The sequence below is a fragment of the Lepus europaeus genome, chromosome 17 (genome assembly GCF_033115175.1).
Source record: "Lepus europaeus isolate LE1 chromosome 17, mLepTim1.pri, whole genome shotgun sequence".
In the NCBI taxonomy this organism is placed as follows: Eukaryota; Metazoa; Chordata; class Mammalia; order Lagomorpha; family Leporidae; genus Lepus; species Lepus europaeus.
Window position 1 is genome coordinate 45,118,566 of NC_084843.1, and position 25,326 is coordinate 45,143,891.

The 25,326-nt window shown below is 38.3% G+C and overlaps 1 protein-coding gene across 15 annotated transcripts in view; it reads right to left on the reverse strand.

Annotated features, from left to right (window-relative positions):
• The window catches only part of PCDH15 (protocadherin related 15), a 725,080-nt gene that overhangs the window by 441,860 nt on the left and 257,894 nt on the right, over positions 1–25,326 (reverse strand). For 14 of the 15 annotated variants that reach the window (XM_062215103.1, XM_062215102.1, XM_062215101.1 and 11 more), the window contains 2 exons: positions 24,640–24,750; positions 13,867–14,037 (listed from right to left, as the gene is read on the reverse strand). In XM_062215103.1, the coding sequence (XP_062071087.1) occupies positions 13,867–14,037; positions 24,640–24,750 (282 nt within the window). The remainder of the gene's footprint in view (positions 1–13,866; positions 14,038–24,639; positions 24,751–25,326) is intronic. The other variant, XM_062215097.1, reaches the window with a different exon arrangement.

Sequence of the window (25,326 nt, forward strand, 5' to 3'; positions counted from 1 at the left end):
AATCAGAATCCACAAATCTACAGTAACACAGCTGAAAGTCTCATCACACTTGCTTTAGAAATCAAGCATTTTCTAATACATAGAAAATCTAAGTTTTAGGATTAAATATCTGTTAATTGTCATACATATAATATTTAAATTTTATTTTGTGGTATAATTTTGTTTCTAAACACAGAAAGTGTTTATAACTTAAGAATGCAATCCGAGAAGTTCCTTACTTCTGACAGTTCCTACCTAAGCAACCAGACTGAGAAGTAAGCATTCTAAGGAGAAAGTAATGTTTTAAGTAACTCTTGAACCCAATGCATGCATGCCATGCTGATAAATCCAACTCTTTTACAAGACTCTCAAATCATATTAAAGAGATGCTTCTTGACAGAAACATACTTAAATCATTCCTCTTTTCTCCTTGTCTGAAAATGTCACCTTTAGAGTATTTTTTAAAAGAGTGTTTCTTTCATTTCACATGTCTTCAGATCAATTGTCTGCCAAGGTTTTAGTTATTGCAGATTGAGAGTTCTGTAAGATATTTATTACAGTTCTTCGACATTATCAGTGCAAATGTTTATAGTACCCATAATGTTTCTTTGAATATTTTGCCATGGTGAGTTTTTTTTTTTTTCAATTTCAGTAAGATGAAAACAACTCTCCTATATACTATTTACTAGTCTGTAGCACTGTTTTATCTTAAATCACCAATACTGTCACAGTGCAGTTGAGAGCTTCAAGGAAACTCTCAGAAAAAATATAACAGAGCTATTATAAATTGTATTCACCTATCTATGGCAAGTGAAAACAAACTAAACCTTTCTATATTAATAAATATGGGTTTGTTCTTGTTATTTAAAGAAAATGTAACCCTTTAGGATGGGCTGTCAAGAAACTCAAGATGTGATGCTATTTTCTGAAAACTGGATTTGCCGGATGAGAAAGTACCAACCATTGCCAGGTCTGAGTGAACAGTTTTACAGCACAGGGGAGAGGAAAATCTTGGACCTGGAAACAAACAAAGAAAGGCCAAAGAGCAGATACAAGTCCTGACTGTATAGCAATGTACAGAGAGTGATTAAGTCATGTTTGGGTGTTGCATTTTTATTCCAGCCATAATTGAAGCAATGGGAGCTTTTTTTTTAACTTTTATTAAGTAAATATAAATTTCCAAAGTACAGTTTATGGATTACAATGGCTTCCCACCCCCCATAATTTCCCTCTCACTCGCACCCCTCCCATCTTCTGCTCCCTCTCCCATTCCATTCACATCAAGATTCATTTTCAATTATCTTTATATGCAGAAGATCAATTTAGTATACATTAAGCAAAGATCTCATCAGTTTGCACCCACACAGAAACACAAAGTGTAAAAATACTGTTTCAGTACTAGCTATAGCATTACTTCACATTGGACAACACATTAAGGACAGAGATTCCCACATGAGGAGTAAGTACACAGTGACTCCTGTTGTTGACTTAACAATTTGACACTCTTGTTTATGGCATCAGTAATCTCCCTAGGCTCTTGTCATGAGTTGCCAAGGCTATGGAAGCCTTTAGGGTTCGGCGACTTCAATCTTATTCCAACAGGGTCATAGTCAAAGTGGAAGTTCTCTCCTCCCTTCAGAGAAAGGTACCTCCTTCTTTGATGGCCCGTTCTTTCCACTGGGATCTTACTTGCAGAGATCTTTCATTTAGGTTGTCATCTTTTTTTTTTTTTCTCCCAGAGTGTCTTGGCTTTCCATGCCTAAATACTCTCCTGGGCTCTTCAGCCAGATCCGAATGCCTTAAGGGCTGATTCTGAGGCCAGAGTGCTATTTAGGACATCTTCCATTCTGTGAGTCTGCTGTGTATCCCGCTTCCCATGTTGGATCATTTTTTTTTTTTTGTTCTAGTACTATGGGTTGAACTCTGTAATTAACACACAATTATTCTTAGGTGTTTAAATTTTTTTTAAACAGAATAGCCTGAACCTATTTATGCTTTTGAAAAGATCACTGTGACTGCTGTGTGACAAATGGACTGTGAGCAGCAAACCGAGAATCAGGAACAGGAGTAGCAGTGGCTTCCATATAAATTTTCCCCCAGTGGTATTGATGGCATCATGAACTAACATCATTTGGGAAGTAAAGCTGTTGTTTTACCCACTGTCTATTTCTCTTCTTTGTGTATCTGCAAGAGATGTTAGTAAACCAGGTGCAGATCAGAGGTATTGCTACTGGTTACCTAAAAGTCAAATTGATTTTAGAACTACAATAGCAGAGAAATATTATGCTTTAAAAAAATGCTTTTTCTGGGCCAGTGTTAAGCCACCACTTGTGATGCCAACATCCCAAATTGGAGTGCCAGTTGGACAGCTCTGCTTACAGTATAGCTTCCTGCTAATGTACCAGGGAAGGCAATAGATGACAGCACAAGTACTAAAGTCCTGCCACTCATATGGGCATCCTGGAGGTAGCTCCTGGCTCCTGGTTTTGACCTAGTCCAGTGGTGACTGTTGTAGTCATTTGGACAGTGAAGCAAAAGATGGAAGCTCTGTCTTTCTCTCTCTCTCTCCCTTTCCCCCCTTTTGTCTCTCCAACTTTTTCTGTCACCCTTTCAAATAAATGAGTAAATACATTTTTAAAAAAGAAAAGGAAAAGAAAGCTTTATCAAAATGTCAACTCCACAAGTTATGATTTCTAAACTTGAAATTATTTCTGAATAGTATTCCAAGATACACTTATCACTTTGTCTGGCATTACCTACATAAATTTGTTCCTGATGGTCTCCTGAGTCCAAAACCAAACTCGGACAACACAGTTAAAACTATCAAAATATATTATCAAGGCTTCCATTATCCATTATAATCAAGAAGAATTAAGTAAAGGAATATGTAACAAATTTAGTTTTGCTAACATCAAATATATCAGATGAAATTATATAGGCGATATTGTTAATGTATTGTATGCTTCTCTCTAAAAACTAGAAGTTCAGATTTTGGATGTCTGTGTCATAAAGAAATATGAAATGACTGAGGAAATAGATTTGGATTTTATAAAAACATCTATATATATCAAAACATCATGTAGTGCTCCATAACACATAAAGTTATCTACATTCATATGTACATTATATATATATATATATATATAAAACATTATATAGTGTTTTTTGACAGGCAGAGTGGACAGTGAGAGAGAGAGACAGAGAGAAAGGTCTTCCTTTTGCCGTTGGTTCACACTCCCAAGTGGCCACTACAGCCGGTGTGCTGCGCTGATCCAAAGCCAGGAGCCAGGTGCTCCCTCCTGGTCTCCCATGTGGGTGCAGGGCCCAAGGACCTGGGTCATCCTCCACTGCACTTCCAGGCCAGAGCAGAGAGCTGGACTGGAAGAGGAGCAACCAGGACAGAATCCTGTGCGGTGCCCAACAAGGACTAGAACCCAGGCTGCCAGCGCCACAGGCGGAGGATTAGACTATGGAGCCGTGGTGCCAGCCTATATAGGTATTTTTAAAGATATATTATTTCTTTACTCAATATTTAGCACAGAATTTGAAAATATGAAATAGACCAATGAAATAATGTACATTCACACCAAGTCACACTATGCAGCTATTTGGAAAGTGAATTATATATGCCTTGATAAGAAAACTTTTTCTCCTAAATAAATGTTTACTCAATATCCTACATCTGAGGTACAATTTTAAAAAGGTAAGTTTGATAAGATAGCAAATTATACAAAATTCTAGTTTGCAAAGTGTTTGTATTCCAGAGTATATAGACAGATATTAATAAATTATACAAGGGGATGTGAAATAAATTTTTCAAACTAATCTGTAGAAAACCTAACAACTTCATGTGAAATTAAAAAAGAAAGCATAAACCTAATTGCCTCAAACAGACTCCAGATATTTACCAAAACATGCATCAAGTTAATAAATGGTTATCTTGGATATCGGATGCTGAGGATTTCCAATGTATATCATTTTTAAACGCTTATGTATAATTAGCAACCAATCCTTTCATAATTAAAATAAATGGTGAGAAACATTAGTGTGGGAAGAAAAACAAGTTCCCAAGTTGCAGGGAGTGGAAATCCCATCTTTATCTGTACTGGAATCCCCGAGGCATCACTGCAGAAAGGCAGGCTCTATGGGACAATTGGAAGAACTTCATTGAAATCCACTGTTTTTAGATTCATAAAAAAAAGAAAGGGAGCAGGATACTTGCTACTGTGGCTGACATTTTAAATTGAATTCATTGATATATTTTTGGCTCACGGTATTACCTAGTGGCATTTTACATCAGCTGCTGCCTCTTCCCAAAGTGACAATTTTTTGCATAATATATTCACACAAGCAGTGATGGTGCCAAGTCTATTTACTCTTCCTAAATCTCTAACATTTTTCTTCATAAAGATATTGCATTATTTTAAGGGGTCAAAATCATATTAAACAGGGATGGTGACATAAGAATAAATTAGGCAGTATAAACACATATGTCTCAGATTTTAAAACTGACATTTCAATTACAGATACTTAATAATCAGTTTGAATTAGATACTTCTTCCCATGAGTTTCTGACTAAACATCGGGCTAGATGAGAAACTCCAATGGCAATACAATAATAACAACAACTATTATTGTTAAATCCTTGGTATTTGCTAAGAAGTAATTAAGTGTGCTACATAAATCCTTTGTTTGTGTCCATGAAAATCAGACATATTACAAAGTCTTAACCTTATTTTGCTGTTGGCAAACTAAAACTGAGGTTTAGAGACATTAAAGCAACCTATAACACAACCCTGAGTTTCAGATCAGCCTCAATGGTTTTTTTTTTTTTTTTTTTTTTTTGACAGGCAGAGTGGACAGTGAGAGAGAGAGACAGAGAGAAAGGTCTTCCTTTTTTGCCGTTCACCCTCCAATGGCCGCTGCAGCTGGCGTGCTGTGGCCGGCACACCACACTGATCCGAAGGCAGGAGCCAGGTGCTTATCCTCCACTGCACTCCCTCGCCACAGCAGAAAGCTGGCCTGGAAGAGGGGCAACTGGGACAGAATCTGGCACCACGACCAGGACTAGAACCCGGTGTGCCGGCGCCGCAAGGCAGAGGATTAGCCTAGTGAGCCGCGGCGCCGGCCCAGACTCAACGTTTTTATAAACTATCCAATACTGTGAGAGTCAACTTTTTGCAAGATGTTCCATATAATTGAGTGAGACATCAGAGAATGTTGGAACATGAATCTGATGCTTCTTTAAGCATTTGGTCCTGGTGATGATGACTGTGCTTCTGTCTATGTGTGTGAATGATATATGGTGAAGAGAAAAATTGAAGAACGCTAAATGCTGACTGTAGATATCTCGGTTATTATCTGCCTCCACATGTGCTGACCATCTTCTTATCAAATGTTGTGGATAGTTTGGGAGCTGCCAGCTGTTTCCCTTTTGATTTTCTACTACACTTCCCCCCCCCCCAAAAAAAAAAAAACAAAAAACAAAAAACTCAGCAGAAAACATTTTGAAAATAATTCATCAAGGAGTGAATAAGGATAAAACTTGGTGTTTGGAACATATTGATAGGAAATTTAAACATTATGAACAATTTTCTGGGACAAAAATGATGATTGCGGATTCTAAGACCTATAGAATGCGGTTTCTATATCTAGCCTCTCCATTATTTGAAAAGCCATCCTAGACTATACAATGACCAGATATAGTATCACTTGCCTTCATATTCTTAGTTGGAAACACTAAAATTGCATTAAACTTGGATATATATAATAGCTAATATAGTCATATGATATGTAATAGCAACAATTATACATACATGTCTATTATGCTCTTTTCATAGGCACATTTATAATAAACACACTGTCATTCAAAGTAAGATGACAAGAGCTGGCTTATATTTATATTCAGTGTCTTAATGTACATGTGTTTTATCAAGTTTTAATTGATGAATTCAAGATGTATTAAACATCTACAATTTTAGACCAGTGGTTTCAAGTCAAAATCTGATGAGAAATGGAAACTTAAAATCTTGTTCTTACAAAAGATAAACGGGTAAATGACTAACATATAATGCAGAGTTCAATATTTACAGAAGGAATTAATACTGCTTGTGTGAATATTTACAGAAAGAATAAATAGAAGGAAAAAAGTGTTAATATTGAGAACTCTCAGGTTAAACAAGATTGACCCTGAACAATAAACAAAAAGTTACATATGAAGCAAAATGGAGAAAACAAAGTAATTCTCACAGAAGTACAGGGTCACATGTGTAGTTTTGTGAGAATGATTCTCATAGAAATTCAGAGTCATGATGTTATGTGAGCTGGAAGAGGTGATACTGGAAAGTGGTTAGTTGTACAACTACTTTGAAAAATATGCTCAAAGGTTTCGTATTTATTTGTCTGGTGATGGAAAATACCAAAGCTTTTTATTTTAAACAGCAAACGATTAAATAAGAATTGCATTTTTTTAAAAAAATCAGTTCCGTGGTCCTTAGCGTGATGGTGGTTGAAGAGGACAAGAGGTTGAAGTTCCAGAATTGAGAGTATGCATTTATTTTTCTATCTATATTATTTGACTGCTCTTTTAAAGATTTCATTTAAGTTTATTTGAAAGACAGAGTTATAGTGAGAGGCAGCGACAGAGAGAAAGAGAGAGAGATGTCTTCTATCTACTGTTTACTCCCCCAATAGCTGCAATGACCAGGGCTGGACCAGTCTGAAACCAGGAGCTTCTTCCTGGTATTCCACTAGGGTGAAGGTACCTAATCATTTGGGCCATTCTCCTCTGCCTTCCCAGGCACACTAGCAAGGAGCCAGACTGTAAATGGAGCAGACAGGACTCGAACTAGTGACCACATGGAATGCCAGCGCTGTAGGCCAGGGCTTTAACCGGCTGCACCACAGCACCAGCCCAGAGAGCATGTCTTTAAACGAGCACTTTGGTAATGGAAATAAAGAGGCCTCAAACATATTTGAATAAAATTTCACTGGTTACATACAAAGTGTTTTTGCAATTTGGTTGATTTAGAATGAGTCATTGAAGTCTAGGTTTAAATCAGTAATGTACATGAAAGTAAGAGTGGGTATCATGAGAGTATATGTAGTATATGTAGATGCATTGGGATTGGTCAGGAAGGAAAATGAGGCAACTGTGAGAAACATGGGTAAAAATATTTGGAAAAAGTGAGAAATATAACCTCGGAACTCTGGAGAGATTCCGAGTCAGAAGACACATCTACAATATACAGACAATCTCCATGTGAGGAAAAATACAACCCACTGATGTAAGATAGTTCAACTCAATTTTAGTGAAAACCATAGTGTGGGGGAAAAATACAAACAATAAAAAGTCTGGATAATTCCTAAAATTTAAGAATAAGCAAAACATGTAAGCAGAAAGAATGTTTAAAAAAATAGGACATCAAAGATTTAAGAGGAGAAATCCAAGACTGTCAGGGAAAGAAGAACCTGCAGTGGATTATAGAGGAAGTATTCATGATTAGAGATTATTGAGATCAAATCCAAAGTTTTAAACAGAGAAAGGAGAAGGGCAAATTTTCTGGTGCAATGAGTTAAGCTGTGACTTAAAATACCAGCATCTCACACTGGAGTTGGTTCAAATCCAGCACACTGCTTATGCACCTGAGAATGCAGGAAGATGGTCCAAGTACTTCACTACCTGTCACCCACCTGGGAGACCCAGATCGAGTTTCTGGCTCTTTGTTTAGACTAGGCCCAGATCTAGCTATTGTGACCATTTGGGGAGAAACCAACTGATAGAGGATCTCTCTAACTCTTTCTCTCTCCCCATCAACCCCTGTCGCTGTCACTCCACCTTTCAAATAAGTAGGTATGTAAGTAAATCTTTAAGATGAGAAAGGGAAGATTACTTTATTTAGTGAGCCACTAATGCTGAGAGACTGAAAACCATGTAGTGCAATAATTACCACAAGAGATATAAGTAAACACTTATACATTTATACATATCAATATTTTATAATATTTCTATCTAGGGATAAATTACTCAGCAAGAAATTAAACAACAGGGGGCCAACTCTGTGGACTGGCAGGTGAGTTCGCCACCTGCTATGCCACCATCCCATGGAAGTGTCGGTTCATGTCCCAGCTGCTATACTTTTAATCCAGATCCCTGCTAAAGACCTGGGAAAAACAGTACATGATGGCCTGAGTGTTTGGGCTCCTGCCACCTGGATGAAATTCCTGGATCCTGGCTTCAACCTGTCCCAGCCCTGGCCATTGTGGCCATTTGGAGAGTACATCAACATATGGAAGATTCTCTGTCTCTCTCTCTGCCCCCCAACTCTGGCTTTCAAATAACAAATAATGTTTTTTAATTTTTTTTTTAATTTTTTTTGACAGGCAGAGTGGACAGTGAGAGAGGGAGACTGAGAAAAAGGTCTTCCTTTTTGCGGTTGGTTCACCCTCCAATGGCCACTGCAGCCGGCGCGCTGCGGCCAGTGCACCGCGCTGATCCGATGGCAGGAGCCAGGTGCTTCTCCTGTCTCCCATGGGGTGCAGGGCCCAAGCACTTGGGCCATCCTCCACTGCACTCCCTGGCCACAGCAGAGAGCTGGCCTGGAAGAGGGGCAACCGGGACAGAATCCGGTGCCCCGACCGGGACTAGAACCTGGTGTGCTGGCGCCGCAAGGCAGAGGATTAGCCTAGTGAGCTGCGGCGCCAGCCTAACAAATAAATTTTTTTAAAAAATGAACCAACGAATCAACCAATAAAATACAGAAATTTATGCTGTTAAACTCTGCACAAATGTATATGGATTTATCATGTGTTTGTGCTTTATGAGAACACAGAGACAAAGAATCTAAACACCCAGTTCTACAGGTATTTTATACAATACTAGAAAACTTAACTTTTATTGGCCTAACAATTTCAGAGAGTCAGAAAGTGAAAATGGACTTACCTAAAAATAGATTCTATCAAGATTTTCTCCCATCCTAGTTACTCAGACTCCTCAATTAGCATAAAGATTGGTGTATATGGGGGGTCTTGAGGTATTTATCAAGCTAATCATAAATAATTGCTACAGGGCTACCAATTGCTGCAGTACTCTTGAGTACCTGATTCATTTAGAAATCCAATTACTGTTAATCTGTGATTCAAGACACTACATTTTTTCTGAAAATATTTTACTGTAGTAGAAAAGCATAAGATTATATCTAAACATGTGATTATTTAATTTCAGATAGAAACCAGGTTTATATTTTATTATATGCTAGTTCATGAGTTAAACTCTATTTTGGAATACATCTTTTAAAGCTATTCTGAGCTGAGAAATTCTGTTTATGTTACAGTGGGGTTAAGAGTGGTTTCTCAAGTTAAGAATATCACGTAAGTAACTGTTGGAAAATTTCACATCAACACAGGAGGTGAACAGGTGTCAAACTTTTCAAAATTTTAAGAACTGGTTCAAGAAAGGATCAGTAAGTATGTAATTAGAGTCAACATGTCCTATTTAGCTGACATAAATGGTTGGTTTTCTAACTCTAAATAGCAAGCTCTTACTTATTAAAATTTCCTGAATGTTAGCAAGAACATAGGAAACAAATAATAAAAATAACAGACCAAAACACAGCAATTGGAATGCAGAACTCAAAAACTAACCCCAGTTTGCCTGCTTGGTGATTCAGAATAGATTGAAAACAACAATGCAGAAAAGTACAGAAAAACCGGAAGTAAGGGCTAGGGCTGACTTAGTTTCCAAAGTTTGCCTTGACAAAATGTTCTGCCCTGTGCGTTCTTACAATGCGATTGGAATGCTTCTTGCACCAGGTTTCTCTTCTCCTGAAACTGGCAGACATTTAAGACAAGTTCATAAAAATGTTCTGCATAATTCTCTTGGGAAATTTGTTTTTGGAAGCTACTCTTTTGCTATGAAAAACACAAAAGGCCTATCAGAGGCATATGTGGACAGACAATGGGTACTGGGCCCACAGCCCTGACTGAGCTCCAGCCAATAACCAGATTCAATTTGCTAACCATGTAAGCTAACCATCCTGAAAGTGGTCCTCAATTGATGCTGCCTAAAGCAAAAAGGTCTTCCCCCAAATCTTGCGGTAGTTGAAGCTTTTGGAGCAAATTAAACAACTGTAGTGTTAAGCTACTACATTCTAATGGTTTGTTATACAGCAACTGACAATTAGTCTAAGTATCTAGTTTTACAATTGAACATCTTTATTTTTTTCTATATGGCAATAAAAATTCACCCCTAAATGAATAATCATTTGACCTAATTACTTAAACTTGTAACACTGAAATTATTTTTGTTCCACAGTATGCTAAGGAGTGACTCAATCTGTCAAAGTAATGATGAATCATAAGTCCTGATCATTCTAGAACTTTTGGCAAGACATTTAATTTATGAAACAGTTTCAAGGGAAAAACACAAAGGTACATTTTTAAGAAACCATGTATTGACCTTGGCTTGAATATCACATTTTTTGCCAGCAGGAATCTATGCGACCCAGGATTCTTTCTGTTCCTTGTTTAAACGTGACATTGTGGTGGCCTAGTGGATTAAGCTGCCACCTGCAATGCCAGCATACCATATGGTCAGCAATTTGTATCCAGTCTTTCCACTTCCAATCCAGCTCCCTGTTGATGGTCTGGGGAAAGCAGTGGAAGGCAGCCCAAAGGTATGGGCCACTGCCACTCATGTGGGAGACTTGTATGAAGCCCCTGGATCCTGGCTTTGAACTGACCAAGCCCTGGCTATTGCAGACATCTGAGGAGTGAACCAGCTAATGGAAGATCTCTACCTTTCTCTCTCCCTTTTACTCTGTGAATGTGACAAATTAGTAAAAAATCTTTTTTAAGAAAAAATATGAAGTTACAAAGGATTCAGTACATGAGTAATTTTTTGTTGTTGTTGTTGTTGACAGGCAGAGTTAGACAGTGAGAGAGACAGAGAGAGACAGAGAGAAAGGTCTTCCTTCCGTTGGTTCACTCCCCAAAGGGCTGCTACGGCCAGCGCGCTGAGCCCATCCAGAGCCACAAGCCGGGTGCTTCCTCCTGGTCTCCCATGCAGGTGCAGGGCCCAAGCACTTGGGCCATCCTCCACTGCCTTCCCGGGCCACAGCAGAGAGCTGGCCTGGAAGAGGGGCAACCGGGACAGAATTTGGTACCCCAACCGGGACTAGAACCTGCTGTGCCAGTGGCGCTGCAGGCAGAGGATTAGCCTAGTGAGCCATGGCGCCGGCCTCCATAAGTAATTCTTAACTGGACATCATTGAGTCATCACACTCCTCAGGTTGATATTCTATATCTACTATTAGATGACTTGATAGCTTTTTAATGTTTTGACTGGTTTTTATTTATAAATACTCAAAAATTAACACTGTAGCATAACAATGAATAAGATGAGTCAAACCATATCAAGAATTAAGTTGTTTATGGGTAAAACAAATTTCTAGCTTAACTTAGACTATAAGAGCCAGAATAATTCTATTATTAAATGTGTGCATAAATCCAGGCATTAAATGTATCTCCCCAAATGGCCACAATGGCCTTGGTTGGGCCAGGCTGATGTCAGGAGCCAGGAGCTTCTTCTGGCTCTCTCAAGGGTGAGCAGGGGCCCAAGCAGTTGGGTCATCTTCTGCTCCTGCACATCAGCAGAGAGTTGGATCAGAAGTAGAGGGGTCTCAAACTATTGCCCATATGTGATGCTGGCATCGCAGGTGGAGGCTTAACCTGTTATGCCACAATGCAGGCCCCACCGCTTAATATTCTTGCAGAGTGTTTAGGGTGTGAAAATGATTTGGCTCCTGAACTCATGTGGGAAGAAGTTTAGCTCCCAAAGCCTCAGGTTCAAGGAACTAAGTAGGTGGAAACTTAATCTAACAGTGATATTTAGAGGTGGGGCCATTGTGAAGTGTTTACATTGGACTGGGTCATTAAGAAGGAACCATGGTGATTGAATCTCAATGGCTTTTTAAGGAGAGAAAGACAGAACACATTAGACAGACAGACAGACATGCTCACTATTTCCTATTCTGTGATGCTCTGAGAAACCTCAGTTCTCCATCAGCAAGAACAGCAACACCCGAAGTGAACCTCTGGGACGCACCTGATGCGGAACTATGAACCTCTACAGCTCTGAGATAAAATAAACCTTTCCTCCTTCATAGAGTGAGGGTGCTTCAGATATCTTTTACTGTAACAAAGAGCTGACTAGTACAAAAGCTTAGTGCAGGTCGTGACAAACTGGAAATTTTCTGTAACCTTTGGCCATTAATTTCACTTATATCATTACTCTCAATTTGGAGCATGACCTGGTCTCTAGCACTAAACCTGGTACATAGAAAGATGCTCAGTCTATAGTCGGAATAGAGAGAAAATGACATCCCTCGATCCTTTATAAAAGTAAGTCCGTGCATTCTCCCTGCTCCACAAGCAGCCTCCATCTCCTTTTACTTCCCAGGATACACAAAATACTATTAAACAGTCATCACAATGATTCACTGAATTATTGTGATCTCAATAATTCTCTTGTGATCTCAGAGGTACACTAGTCACATAAATTAACTCATAAACATAAATTAATGCTAAAATATTAATTTTTTCATCATTTCCATTAAGCCCTTAAAAGAAGATTTTAGTGGTTACCACGTCTACTAATTTTCATACTGAGATTCTACAAAATACTATCATGATTTATGAATTTTGGTGATTTATATCTATTGGTCCCCACAAGTTTGACTAGCTTTTTAGTCTGTAAAATAACTTCATTTAACTGAAAGTATATATTATTTTCTTCAGTTAATGCACATAACAATTTCTTTTTTCAGTTTTTTTTTGTTCAAAGTATGAGACCAGTGATCATTCATGCAAGTTGACACAGAAGTTTTCAGCTTTTTGAAATCTGTTATGAGTAAAGCTCTCACAGGTGTAACAATGGACAAGAACTCTTGAGTGAATAAAACTGCACTGTAGTTTACATTTAAGGTAAGACAATGAATGTTTCAAGTATTCAGATGACTCCCCTAACTCCACTTAACCTATTTTGCAAAAAATTTCAAATGTCTTTCAACAAAATCTGTTACTTTGAGACATGTTTGCAACATAGAGGGTTAAATGGTATGCAGAGAGACAACAAAAAAAACAGTCAACAAAATTCACAGGAATCTGACTTCTCTAAAACAGAAAAAAAATACGCACATACATATATGTATGTATACATACACCCTTTTTTAATGTTTAGGAAATTTTGATAGTTTACCCTCAGCAGGATATTTGTTTGCCCTATGAATCTTTATTCTTCGGTATGTACATCTACCACCTAGGAAGGTCCAAGGTGCGAATTATGAACTAATGGGAATTTCTATCTCCATTAGCATTTTTAAATGCAGAAATGAGTGTGGAAATATGTATTCATTCAACACCTTTCTTCTGCTCCTGTAAGATACATCTTTAAGGAACAGGTATTTATATTCAGGAGTAAGCATACTCTCCAATAACATTTTGGAACTCTAAGGGGCTAAAAACATATCCTGTTGACTTATGTGTCTTGTGATTTAAGACTACAGGTGTATTTAAGGAAATGCTGGAATTATTTCTTAGAGGTTCCCAGAACACTTTGACCACTGATCCCTGTTGTGATTTACTGGTGAAAAAACTTATCAGTAACGAAGGGATTATCACTTCAAGACACAATTCCTACTTTGTATAGGATGTAATTACGTATTGTGACCAAAAACTCACCTTTAGTATTTGAAAATACGTTGCACATAGTTTTCAAGATTATGTAGGAAATTTTGTTACTATTGATTCACATGTCTGCAAAAACATTTAAACGGGATGCAGTTTAGCTTAACGAGGGACATATAAGGGAAAAGATGAGGGCGTAATTACCGGAGTTCTTAACTCAGGAATGGAAGCCTGATAGGTGAGTGGACGACAATCCCGAGTGTTTGGCACAAGGACGCAGGGAAGGAACATGGGACCCAAGTCATCGCCGTCCAGAACATCCACGGTGAGGGTGGTTGTGGTCGTTCGCCGCTCGTTCAGATTTTGTGCACGGTCCTGTGAGATGGAGAAACAAACAGCACAGTGGTTCACAGATCCTAGGCACCAAGTAGACTTCTTTTTTTTCTTTCCCTTTCTTTTGGTTTAAATGATTCATAGGTAACTTATTCAAACCAATAGTTTAAAATGGTGCACTGCACTAGAAGCTGAAATCAATGCACCATCAAATCCACTTTTTTGAAGGTGTGAGGGGCTTCAAAAAGTGTGTGAAACGATGGAATTAAGAGAAGTTTATTTTGGTGCAAAAATTTTTTGAAGTCTGTGCATATGAGAGGTCTTCAAGAAGGTCAATGAAAATTGACTCTGGCAAAACCACACATGGATTTCAAAACTCTGTTGCCCTACAATAAAGCTATCTTTAACATTTTCATGAACTTTTTGAAATACCTTTACATGCTAAAGTAGCTCAGCTATTTTTTTAAAAGATTTATTTGTTTGAAAGTCAGAGTTACACAGAGAGAGGAGAGGCAGAGAGAGAGAGAGCACGATCTTGCACCCATTGGTTCACTCCCTAATTGGCTGCAACAGCTGGAGCTGTGCCAATCCAAGGCCAGGAGCCAGGAGCTTCTTCCAGGTCTCCCCCGTGGGTGCAGAGGCCCAAGGACTTGGGCCATTTTCTACTGCTTTCCCAGGCCATAGCAGAGAGCTGGATTGAAAGTGGAGCAGCTGGGATTTGAACTGGTGCCCACATATGATGCCGGCTCTGTAGGCGGTGGCTTTACCCACTGCGCCACAGCACTGGCCCCAAGTAGCTCAGCTTTTATAGACCTTAATCACTGGGGCCCTCACCTACATGGGAGACCCGGAAGCAGCGGTGGGCTCCTGGGTTTGGCATGGCCCAGCCCTAGTCATTGTGGCTATTTGGGGTGTGAACAAGTGGATGGAAGATTCTTAGTCTCTCCTCCCCTCTCTGTAACTCTGCCTTTCATGTAAATAAAAAATAAGTCTTGAAAAAAAAAAAAACTGAAGAAAGGCCAGAGAGTCTTGACTCACATAGACTTGAAATATGCATTCCTCATTTAGCATGCACACATGACAACCTACAGGCAACAGGCCTACTGGCTGCAAAGCCACTCCCTAAACAAGCACGAACAAGAAATTTTGGCTAACTTTCAATCAGCTTTGGAATCTCTGAAGGAGGTTATTATTCACTGGAAACAGCAGAAAGGATATACTCATATTGTCGGGGTAAATGCACTGGCAGATAGGGTAGTATGGAAGTTTACCTCTCAGGGAGTTCCAGCTTCCAGACAAAGCTGGAACCCTCTCTGTGTTACAGCCAAGTCAGAATGGGCCCAGTAATAAAGTGGTACTAAGAATACCAATGGCTCCTCATTTGAAAAGTACCAAAGAAATGCATGACTCTGCCCATTTCAGAAGAGGCTGTAATTCAAAAGTTCACAGCTTTGGATGAAGAACGCAATACTGTTAGAAAGGCAGTGACCTGATCTGTCCTCTCTGTCTGAAAAGGTGACCACACACGTCACCTCTCTCCTCATTCCTGTAAAAGGAGAGGAACCTACCCTGCTGAGGAATGCCATCTAGGCTTCCCTAGTGGGCCCTAGGAAGTGGCCCCCAAAACTGTACTACTATCCTGGCATGTTGCTCAGCTTTCTTCTTTGTATGCTGTCACCAAATCACTGCCATGAATACTCGGGAACACCTTTTACCTGGAGTCTTTCACTAGCATCTGTTCTTTAGGGTATCATCACTATCCATAGAGTGGATACAGGTGCAAAAGAGAGCGTGCAGTTTCCAAAATACATGATGGAGGTTTCATCTCATACACAGAAGAAATGTTACTTACAAAGTACTGAACTATGAAATCTCTATTTTTAAGTAGGAAAAAAAAACAACCTTAGAGGACTTACTATGAGTGGTGATATATTAATAAGAACTGTCAACAGTTCTCTAGACATGTGAGGACTGATCATAATTTGTCACCAATACAGAATAAAAAGGAAGGAAAAGTCTCGTGCACTCTCACTACTTGTGAGCACATGAAGGAAGTGGTATTCCATAATGTTCTCCCAGCTTATCACCAGACTTCACCTGAAAAATTCATCTAAAAGAAATCTTTGGCAATTAAATTAAAACCCAACAGTTAAATATGCTTTACTCTTTCTTGTTATCTGCTATTGTACAACACTATGCTGACTAAACAAAATGACATACTAAATTGTGAGTGGTATAAATAAAATAATTATTTGTATAAGTATTTTGTAAGATTTCATTGGGTTTACATTTTTGTTTATCACTATGCGAGAATCCAAAAAGACTAAAAATGACCAACAAATTTCTTTTGGTTCAATACCTTATTTTCCCTCTCCATTTGTTTTAGTCTTTCATTTACTTAAAAATGACCTTAAATTTTAATATTATATATAAGATAACATTTCATTAACAAAGGAAACTGTGACTGTAATTGGCATTCAAAGGTCAAGCACTGTGGTGCAGCAGGTAAACCACCGCTTTGAATACCTACATCCCTCATCACAGTGCAGAAATCTAAGTCCTGCCTCTGCTTCTGATCCAGCTTCCTGCTAATGTGAACCCTGGAAGGCAGTAGCTGATGGCTCAAGTACTTGAGTTTATGTCATTCATATTGGAGATCAGGATGGAGTTGCAGGTTCCAGGCTTTGGCCTGGCTATTGTAATCATCTTGGGAGTGAACTGATAAAAGATTCTCTCTACTTCTCTCTCTTACTGCCTTTCAAATTAATAAAAATAAGTGAAGTTTAAATAAATAAAAAGTGATCCATATCTACTACTAATCTACTACTATGGACTAAATTTTGTCCACCTCCTACCCCTGCACCAAAATCCTATGAAGTAGTCACATCTCCTCAGTGTCATTATATTTGGAAAGGGGTCTCAAGAGGTAATTAAAGGCAAAGCCCCTCATAAGGATGGGGTCCTCAAAAAGAAAAAGACTTGTGTCCCTTTAAAAAGGGGTACTTGTGAACATTCTGCCTCTGCCTCTCCTCAGATGAACACAGAGCATGGGTAATGCGAGCAAACAGAATGATCATTTTCTACAAGACCAGAAGTTTTCCTGCACCAGAAACAAGACGGTGACCTGAGGTTCCTAGCACCAGGCTTAGGAGACAATAAATATTTTTAGATTAAGTTACACAGTCTACAATATTGTATTATAATGGTTTGAGCAAATTAACACAACTATTTTATTTAAATTTCCTCAATATGCTTTTTTTGTTTCATATATCATTTATAGAACCTCCTACATTAAAGACTTGTTCACATGAAAATATTATCTTAAATATGTAACAATTATGATTTCACATAAATATAGGGAATAGAAGGTAATATGAATACAAAGACAAAAACAACATAGAGGCTAAAACTAAGGGTTTAAAAGGACACCTATATGTTCAACACAGAACCAACTAACGCATAAAGCACACTAAGCAGTGTGGGATTTGATATAGCTAGAACATTCTGTAGTGCCTCACTGGGAGGTGCATTGATCTGGTTCCTGAATCTTTAGCACCATCTTTCTGAAAAGGCTTCAAAAACTTTGGGTACCTAGTATTTCAGTACAATGAACAACTTCATAGAATTACGTTACAACGTGATCTCGTGATCTCCAGCATATCAAAGACGCTTGCTCGTCTTTAAATGAGTTATTCATTGAGTAGGTTGAAGTATTAACACACTACAAAGAGCAATTTTATTTCAAAAAGAAACATTTATAGAAAGCCAAAAACTTACTTTGATAAACGTGTCAGATAAACTGACTCACTGTTACAATCTACTGTTTCTACAAAGTAGAGTTTTTAAAATAAAAAAATATTTCAACTGGGGCTGGTGCTGTGGGTTAAGTATCCGCCTGTGGCACCAGCATTCCATATGGGCCCTGGTTCAAGTCTCAGCTGATCTACTTCTGATCCAACTCCTTCTTAATCACCTGGGAAAGCAGTGGAAGATGGCCCAAGTACTTGGGGTCCTGCACCCACATAGCAGACCCAGAAGAAGCTCCTGGCTCCTGGTTTCAGATCAGCACAGCTCCAGTCATTGCAGCTATTTAGGGAGAGAACCAATGATGGAAGACTTCTCTCCCTTTTTCTCTCTGTCTCTGATTCTACCTCTCAAATAAATCTTTAAAAATGAAATAAGCCTTTCAGCTCTGATTGTGTTGAAGCTATAGAAACCTCTCATTGTTAAATGATAGAAGGTCTTAATTCTTTCTTCCCAAATAAAAATTTCCTGCTGTAAAATTGTCAACTATTCTTTAATCTAGTTATTAATACATTTTAGTTTCCAAAATAAATATCTGCTTTAATGATTAGCAATTTATTAAATAAATGTTGCTTTTCTGAGGTAGGGCCAGAAAGATGTGTTCTCTAACAAATAAAACCAAATTACGTGAAAATTGGTTTTAAAATTAGTTTGAGATAGACATATTAATGCTCCACTTTATTTCTTAGGTAATGGCAAAAGGAACGTTGGAACAGATTTCTCACATTTGCATATTCAGTACTCAGGTAGCCTGCATTTTAACAAAATAGCCAGAAGCACTTACCAAACACACTCTCAGATACATATATTTAATACACATTATAACTTTATCAGTTCTTTGCACTAGAGGAAAGAACGCACTATAATCAATATACCCCAGAGTCTTTTGACAGTACGTTGTTCACTGAAAACCATAGAGGTGTTTGTCTTGCTCCTGGTTACCAATGATAAACAGACTATCACTGACTGACACTATTATATTTCTTTACTTATAAAACAAAAAGGTCTTTCTCTAAGTCATTTCAGAAATGAGTCTCTTATACCTTGAACGTATTGTTTTCTTTAAAGAATTTATCCAATTTTCCCTAATTTTTAGACATAACAGTAGACAGAGTATTACCTTTTATTGATTCATATGCTCTATGTATATTTACTACTCAAATATGCTATAAGTATTTGTTAATTAAAACCATGAACTACCATCCTTTCACTGTATTCCCATGCCCCAGAAAACACCCAAGAAAACTGCAGAGCTGTACACAATGACTTTAAACTTCACACTTATTCCATATTAACAGAAGTGAGTTAGGAGGAGGTTGGGTGTGTATATTTCTGAAAATTGGTTTACATAGGTGGAATAGAAAATTATTTTTACATATTCAAATCCTTATAGTTTTCAATGCTTACAAACTTAGAATAATCATGATGATTAAGGGAAAATGTAAAAATACAGAATTATTTCTCAGAAATTATATCTTGTTATGAAAGACCACAAATATCCCTTCTCTATATTTTGATATTTGAAAAATAGAGAAGTTGCTTTTCATAAAATTCTGAAATTACTTTATGATTCTAAATAAAATGTAAACTTCACTTAGTTCAATCAGTAACTCTTGAATACAAAAGTGTTCTTAATATTTATTCACAGGGGTAGTAAAACAAAGAGAGCTGGCTTTGAGAAAAATCTACATGTAAAGAAATGAGTCTCCTTGTTTTGTCATTTAGGGCAATGAATCAAAAACTGGAGTTAACAGTAAGAGAATTTATTGTGACTTCAACAAAAGTGAAAGTCACTGATCATTGTGCTTCTCAGATCTTTTCCTAGATCCTGCCCCTCCTCATTTCCCTGAAATGACCTGTTCACATGTCGTGTATCCACTGAAATGAACAGCACGGGCAAGAATATTGCAAAATGCTCAAGAAAACAACAAATGGATTTTCTAATGTTTTCCAGTCAAAACACTTTAAGCTTACTTAAGAATCGTAACATGTTCACATGATTAAAAAGGAATTTCCCAACTATAGGTAATTTTAGTGGTTACTTTGAAAATCAGTATCATCTTTACCATAGGCATACCCAGGTCAAAGCGGAGTAATAGGCTGGCGCCACGGCTCAATAGGCTAATTCTCCACCTTGTGGCGCCAGCACACCGGGTTCTAGTCCCGGTCGGGGCGCCGGATTCTGTCCCGGTTGCCCCTCTTCCAGCCCAGCTCTCTGCTGTGGCCCGGGAGTGCAGTGGAGGATAGCCCAAGTCCTTGGGCCCTGCACCCCATGGGAGACCAGGAGAAGCACCTGGCTCCTGGTTTCGGATCAGTGTGGTACACCGGCCGCAGCACGCCAGCCGTGGTGCCCATTGGAGGGTGAACCAATGGCAAAAGGAAGACCTTTCTCTCTCTCTCTCACTGTCCACTCTGCCTGTCAAAAAAATAAAGAAATTAAAAAAAGCGGACTTGTTAGACTTTGAGACCATTTACTTTCTAGCAAAAATAGATTACTTGTATTTCAATATTCCTTATGCTTCCACAATAATATATAGGCTTTTAATATGTGAGATTTACACTGTCCACTGCTTTTTGTATTATCAATAAAATATTAACAGAGAAATAGGAAATAACAGATATCTATTTTAGGTATCTTTTTTATCTATTTGAGATATCTGTTTATGGATACCATTATCTTCTAAAACCATAGAGGTGTGAATTATATTTGTATTGGTGTTGGTAAATATGAGAACAAAGCAGCCAATGATTAACAATCAGCTCTCATCATAAACGCAAAATTGTTCTTTTAGGCCTTATCAGTGAACCTGCTTAGCTTTGGTAAATGCAATTTATATAGTCTGCTCTCACTTTAATTTCTCCATGGGTTTTTGTTGCTAGATATACTCTAACAGAATTGCGCCTTGGAAAAATAGATGTACCACTCTGTTTCTAAATTTTAAATTCTTTTTGGAAATTATTTTAATTGTACAAATTTGATACAGTCAAATTCATGATCTTATGATGAAATAAATATAATTGTTACAAGATTTGGAAATAAATTGGAATTTAACAAAACCCAGCTCTCAGAGATAGGAAGCATTAATTTGTAGCATTTCTCACTTTCCATACTATAAATGCTCCCAACAAAGACACAAATATAAGGTCAGTGACATTCATATTAAATTCATATTAAGAGATAGCCACAATTGTCTCTCATACAAGTCTGAAACAGTATCCGAAGTCCAAAACACACTGTTTCAAGCAAATTATATACTAAAAATATAGTGTCCGGATCAGTATGGTGGTGCTGTGAGTTAAGTTTTCAACTGGAGTGCTTGCCAGTTCGAGTCCTGGCTACTCTGTTTCTGAACAAGCTCCCTGTTAATGTGCTTAGGAAATCAACAGGGAGTAACCACAGTGTATTGGCTGCTGCTAACCTTGTGGGAGAGATGGATGGAGCTCTGGGATTCTGGCTTTGGTCTGGACCAGCCCTGGACATATTGGCCATTTGGGGAGTAGATCAGTGTATGGAAAAATCTCTCCAACTCTGCCTTTCAAATAAATAAATCCTCAAATTGTACTGTAAATTGGCACTCTTCTTTACCATTTGTGAGACTGTGATACATAGCATCACATTGAAAATAATCTGACATTATTTACAAAGATTAAAAGTATTTGGGGCCAGCACTGTGGTGTAGTGGGTAAAGCCACTGCCTGCAGTGCTGGCCTCCCATATGGGCTCCAGTTCGAGACCTGGCTGCTCTGCTTCCAATCCAGCTCTCTGCTATGGCCAGGGAAAACAGTAGAGGATGGCCCAAATCCTTGGGCCCCTGCATCCACATGGGAGACCCGGAAGAAGCTCCTGGCTCCTGATTAGCTCAGCCTTGGCTGTTGCAGCCAATTGGGGAGTGAACCAGTGGATGGAAGACCTCCCTCCCTCCTTCCGTCCCTCCCTCTCTTTCTCTCTCTCTCTCTCTGCCTCTCCTTCTCTCTCTGTGTAATTCTGACTTTCAAATAAATAAATAAATCTTTATAAAAAAAGTATATGCATGGGCTGATACTGTAATGTAGCAGGTAAATCTACTACCAGCAGTGCCTGCATCCCATATGGTTGTCAGTTCATGTCTCAGATGCTACATTTTTAATCCAGCTCTCTGCTATGGCCTGGGTATGCAATAGCAGATGGCCCAAGTGCTTGGGCCCCTGCACCCAAGTGGGAGACACAGAACAAACATCCTAGCTTCAGACTTGCCCAGGTCCAATCAATGCAGCCATTTAGGGAGTGAAACAGAGGAAGGAAAACCTAGCGCGCTCTCTCTCTCTCTCTCTCTGTAGCTCTTTCAAATAAATAAATCTTTACAAAAAGTATATGTATATATAAGAGGATGCATGGAAAATAGAATTAAAAGTTTTTCATGGTGTAAATTATTTGAAATCCTTGCATAGTTTATTTTTGTAATATGAATTTTCTACAATGCTTCTTTAAATATTTATTTATTTGCTTGAGTGGCAGATTATATATATATATATATATATATATATATATATATATATAGAGAGAGAGAGAGAGAGAGAGAGAGAGAGAGAGAGAGAGAAAGGTCTTCCATTTGCTGATTCACTCCCCAAAAGGCTGCAATGGCCGGAGCTGAGGCCATCCAAAGCCAGGAACTTATTCTTGGTCTCTCATACAAGTACAGGGGTCCAAGCACTTAGACCACCTTCTACTACTTTCCCAGGCCATAATAGGGAGCTGGATTGGAAGTGGAGCAGCTGAGAAATGAACCGTCGCCCATATGGGATGCTGGCACTGCAGGTGGATGCTTAATCTACTACACCACAGTTCCAGCTCCAATATAGTTTTATCTGTATGTCTCTACCTACAATTCTATCTATCGTCACTCTGTCCCTCTAACCACAAACACAGTTCCCTTTCAGCTGAGACTAAAAACAAAAATTAAAGCTGGCACCTTATTGACACCTTTGTTGCCTATAAACTTGTTCCAAATAGTTGATGGAGGATATTTTCATTTTGTCACCTCCCACTAATTTTCTAATCTGCTACATGAATTAGGTAAAAATATTTAGGAATCAGGCTGGCAAAAGAGTCATATTGTCTGAATTCTTGTTAAAAATTTTACTATTTTAGAGCAGTTTAAGGGCACAACTTAATAGCAGGGAGCACCCCCTCCTGTAATATCCATATCCTCCTATCCCCATCACTAACATCCCTCATCAGACTGGTATTTTCATCACAATTGACTAACTTCTCCTGGCATCAAAATTCCCCAAAGTCCATAGTTTACATTAGGGATCAGTCTTGCTGTTGTACTTTCTATGGGTTTAGATAAATGTGGAACAACATATACCCAGTTTTCTAGTGTCATACCGATCTTGTGACTGCCCAAAAGATCCTCTGGATCCTTTTCCTCATCTCTATCCTTCCTCCCAACACTCAACCTCTGGCAACTACTGATCTCTGTACTGTCTGCACAATCTTTCTTTTCTAGAATACTACATATTATAATAGGAATGATACCTTATGTAGCCTTTACAGAATGGCTTTATTCATTAAGCAATAAACATTAAATTTTCTTGATAACTTGACATGGCTTGATAGCTGATTTCTTAACTGCTGTTTCCAAACATGGCCCTGAGACTACTTATGGCAATTCTTGAATGTTGGTAGCTATTGATAGCCAGCCCTGTTACTTGTTGGCACACTTGCTAGTCCATTCTTCTCCTTGCAGATAAATACATATTTTTCCCAGGTCATCAATGTGCCCAGTATAAACAAGAGATGGTGATCTCATTACTCTTTGACACATTCAGGCTTCCTCAACCCACTTCCTCCTGTGCGGACTGATGTGACCCAGATCTGGAAAGACCATTTGGGTGGAGGGGAGGGGACTCTCAAGAGACTCTTCTCAAAGAAAACAAAGTGGAATCAGCTAAAATAAAAGGAGTCCTACTTTTGTCCCCATTCCACCTGCTTATGTTCAGACTAGAAATGCAGTTGTGATATTGATTGCTGTGATATTCAGCTAGCACCAGCAGATAAAGCATTGAAAAAACAGTCAAGTTTCATAGAAGATCAGGTAAAAGGATAAAAGGACTCCGAGATCTTGGTGAGATAAACAGCCCAAGTTATGTAATTCAAGGATATTTTTAAATTAATAGAAATACTGCTGTTAATAAACGCACACATTGTAAAAGGAATATTTTTCAGGTTTTCTACTGTTGCTCTTAACATATTATGATAAATTTCTTAAACTTCAATTCTGGGCATAGTAGCTAATACCTAGTAAGCAAGTGCTCAATAATTGATAACCATGGGGAAAAGAACTGTCAATTAGATGTGTTTCTCTATCATGGGTGTACTTTAGAGTCCATTAGAAAGTTAACTTCAATGAAGACATGCCATCTTTTGAGAATTCTATTCAGAAAGTCAGGGGATAAAATCTAAAAATATCCTTTTTAACATACTCACAAGGCAATTCTACTGCATTTATTTGGTGGATCATATTTTGAGAAATAGTCCAGGATGAACAATCAACATATTATTAGAATTTGAGTGATATATGTGACTGAAGTACATGGTGAATACCTTTTTTATACACAAATAAACTCCTTCAATTTCCATTTTCCATGAATTTTTTGAGGTGTCTTTGTGTGCTGACTGGAAACAGTTTTCTCAACCCCACTCCCCTTCCCCATCTGGAAGAATGGTTACATTCCACTGAAGCCAAAGGTGCTACTTTGAAATAAATCCCACCAAGCACACAGAGTGTCTCACAAATTCTGGACAAGTCCTAATTTTATGAGTCCAATGGAGGAATATAAAACAAATTGAATACTCACATTGGCTTGGACAATCACAAAGTAACGAGTCTTATCTTCATAGTTGAGCCTTTTTCTCAACACTACATTTCCAGTCAACATGAGGGGAATTTCAAAGGTGTCATTGGATGTCTGAAAATATTAAACATGCAGAATTCAGATCACTGATAGAAGGTACATTATAGAAGATAAATTAGATAACTAGAAATCACAGTTTTTTAAGTTATGTATGTTATGAATAGCAACTGAAGATAGAATATGAATATGAATAAGCTTCAGATTTAATATTCCTATCACTTTTTCAAAATGTTTCATTTTGGGGCTGGCACTGTGGTTCAGTGGACATCCCATGTGGATGCTGGTTATACTCCAGGCTGCTCCACTTCCAACTCAGCTCCATGCTGCTGGCTGGGCAAAGTAGCAGAGGATGGTCCCTACACCCATATGGGGGACTGGAATAAAACTCCTGGCCCAGCCCCAGCCATTTGGTGAGTGAACCAGTGGATGGAAGATCAATCTCTTCTCTTCTCCCTTCCTCTTTCTTTCCCTCCCTCCCTCCTTCTCCCTCTTTCCTTCTCTCTGGAACTCTTCCAAATCAATAAATCTTTAAAAAGATGTTTCATTTTGATCTGTAAGTTTCTCTAGAGAGCTTTGATGATGATAACCAGGAAATTTGGTTCTGTCTTGGCTTTTATAAATTATGAGGGT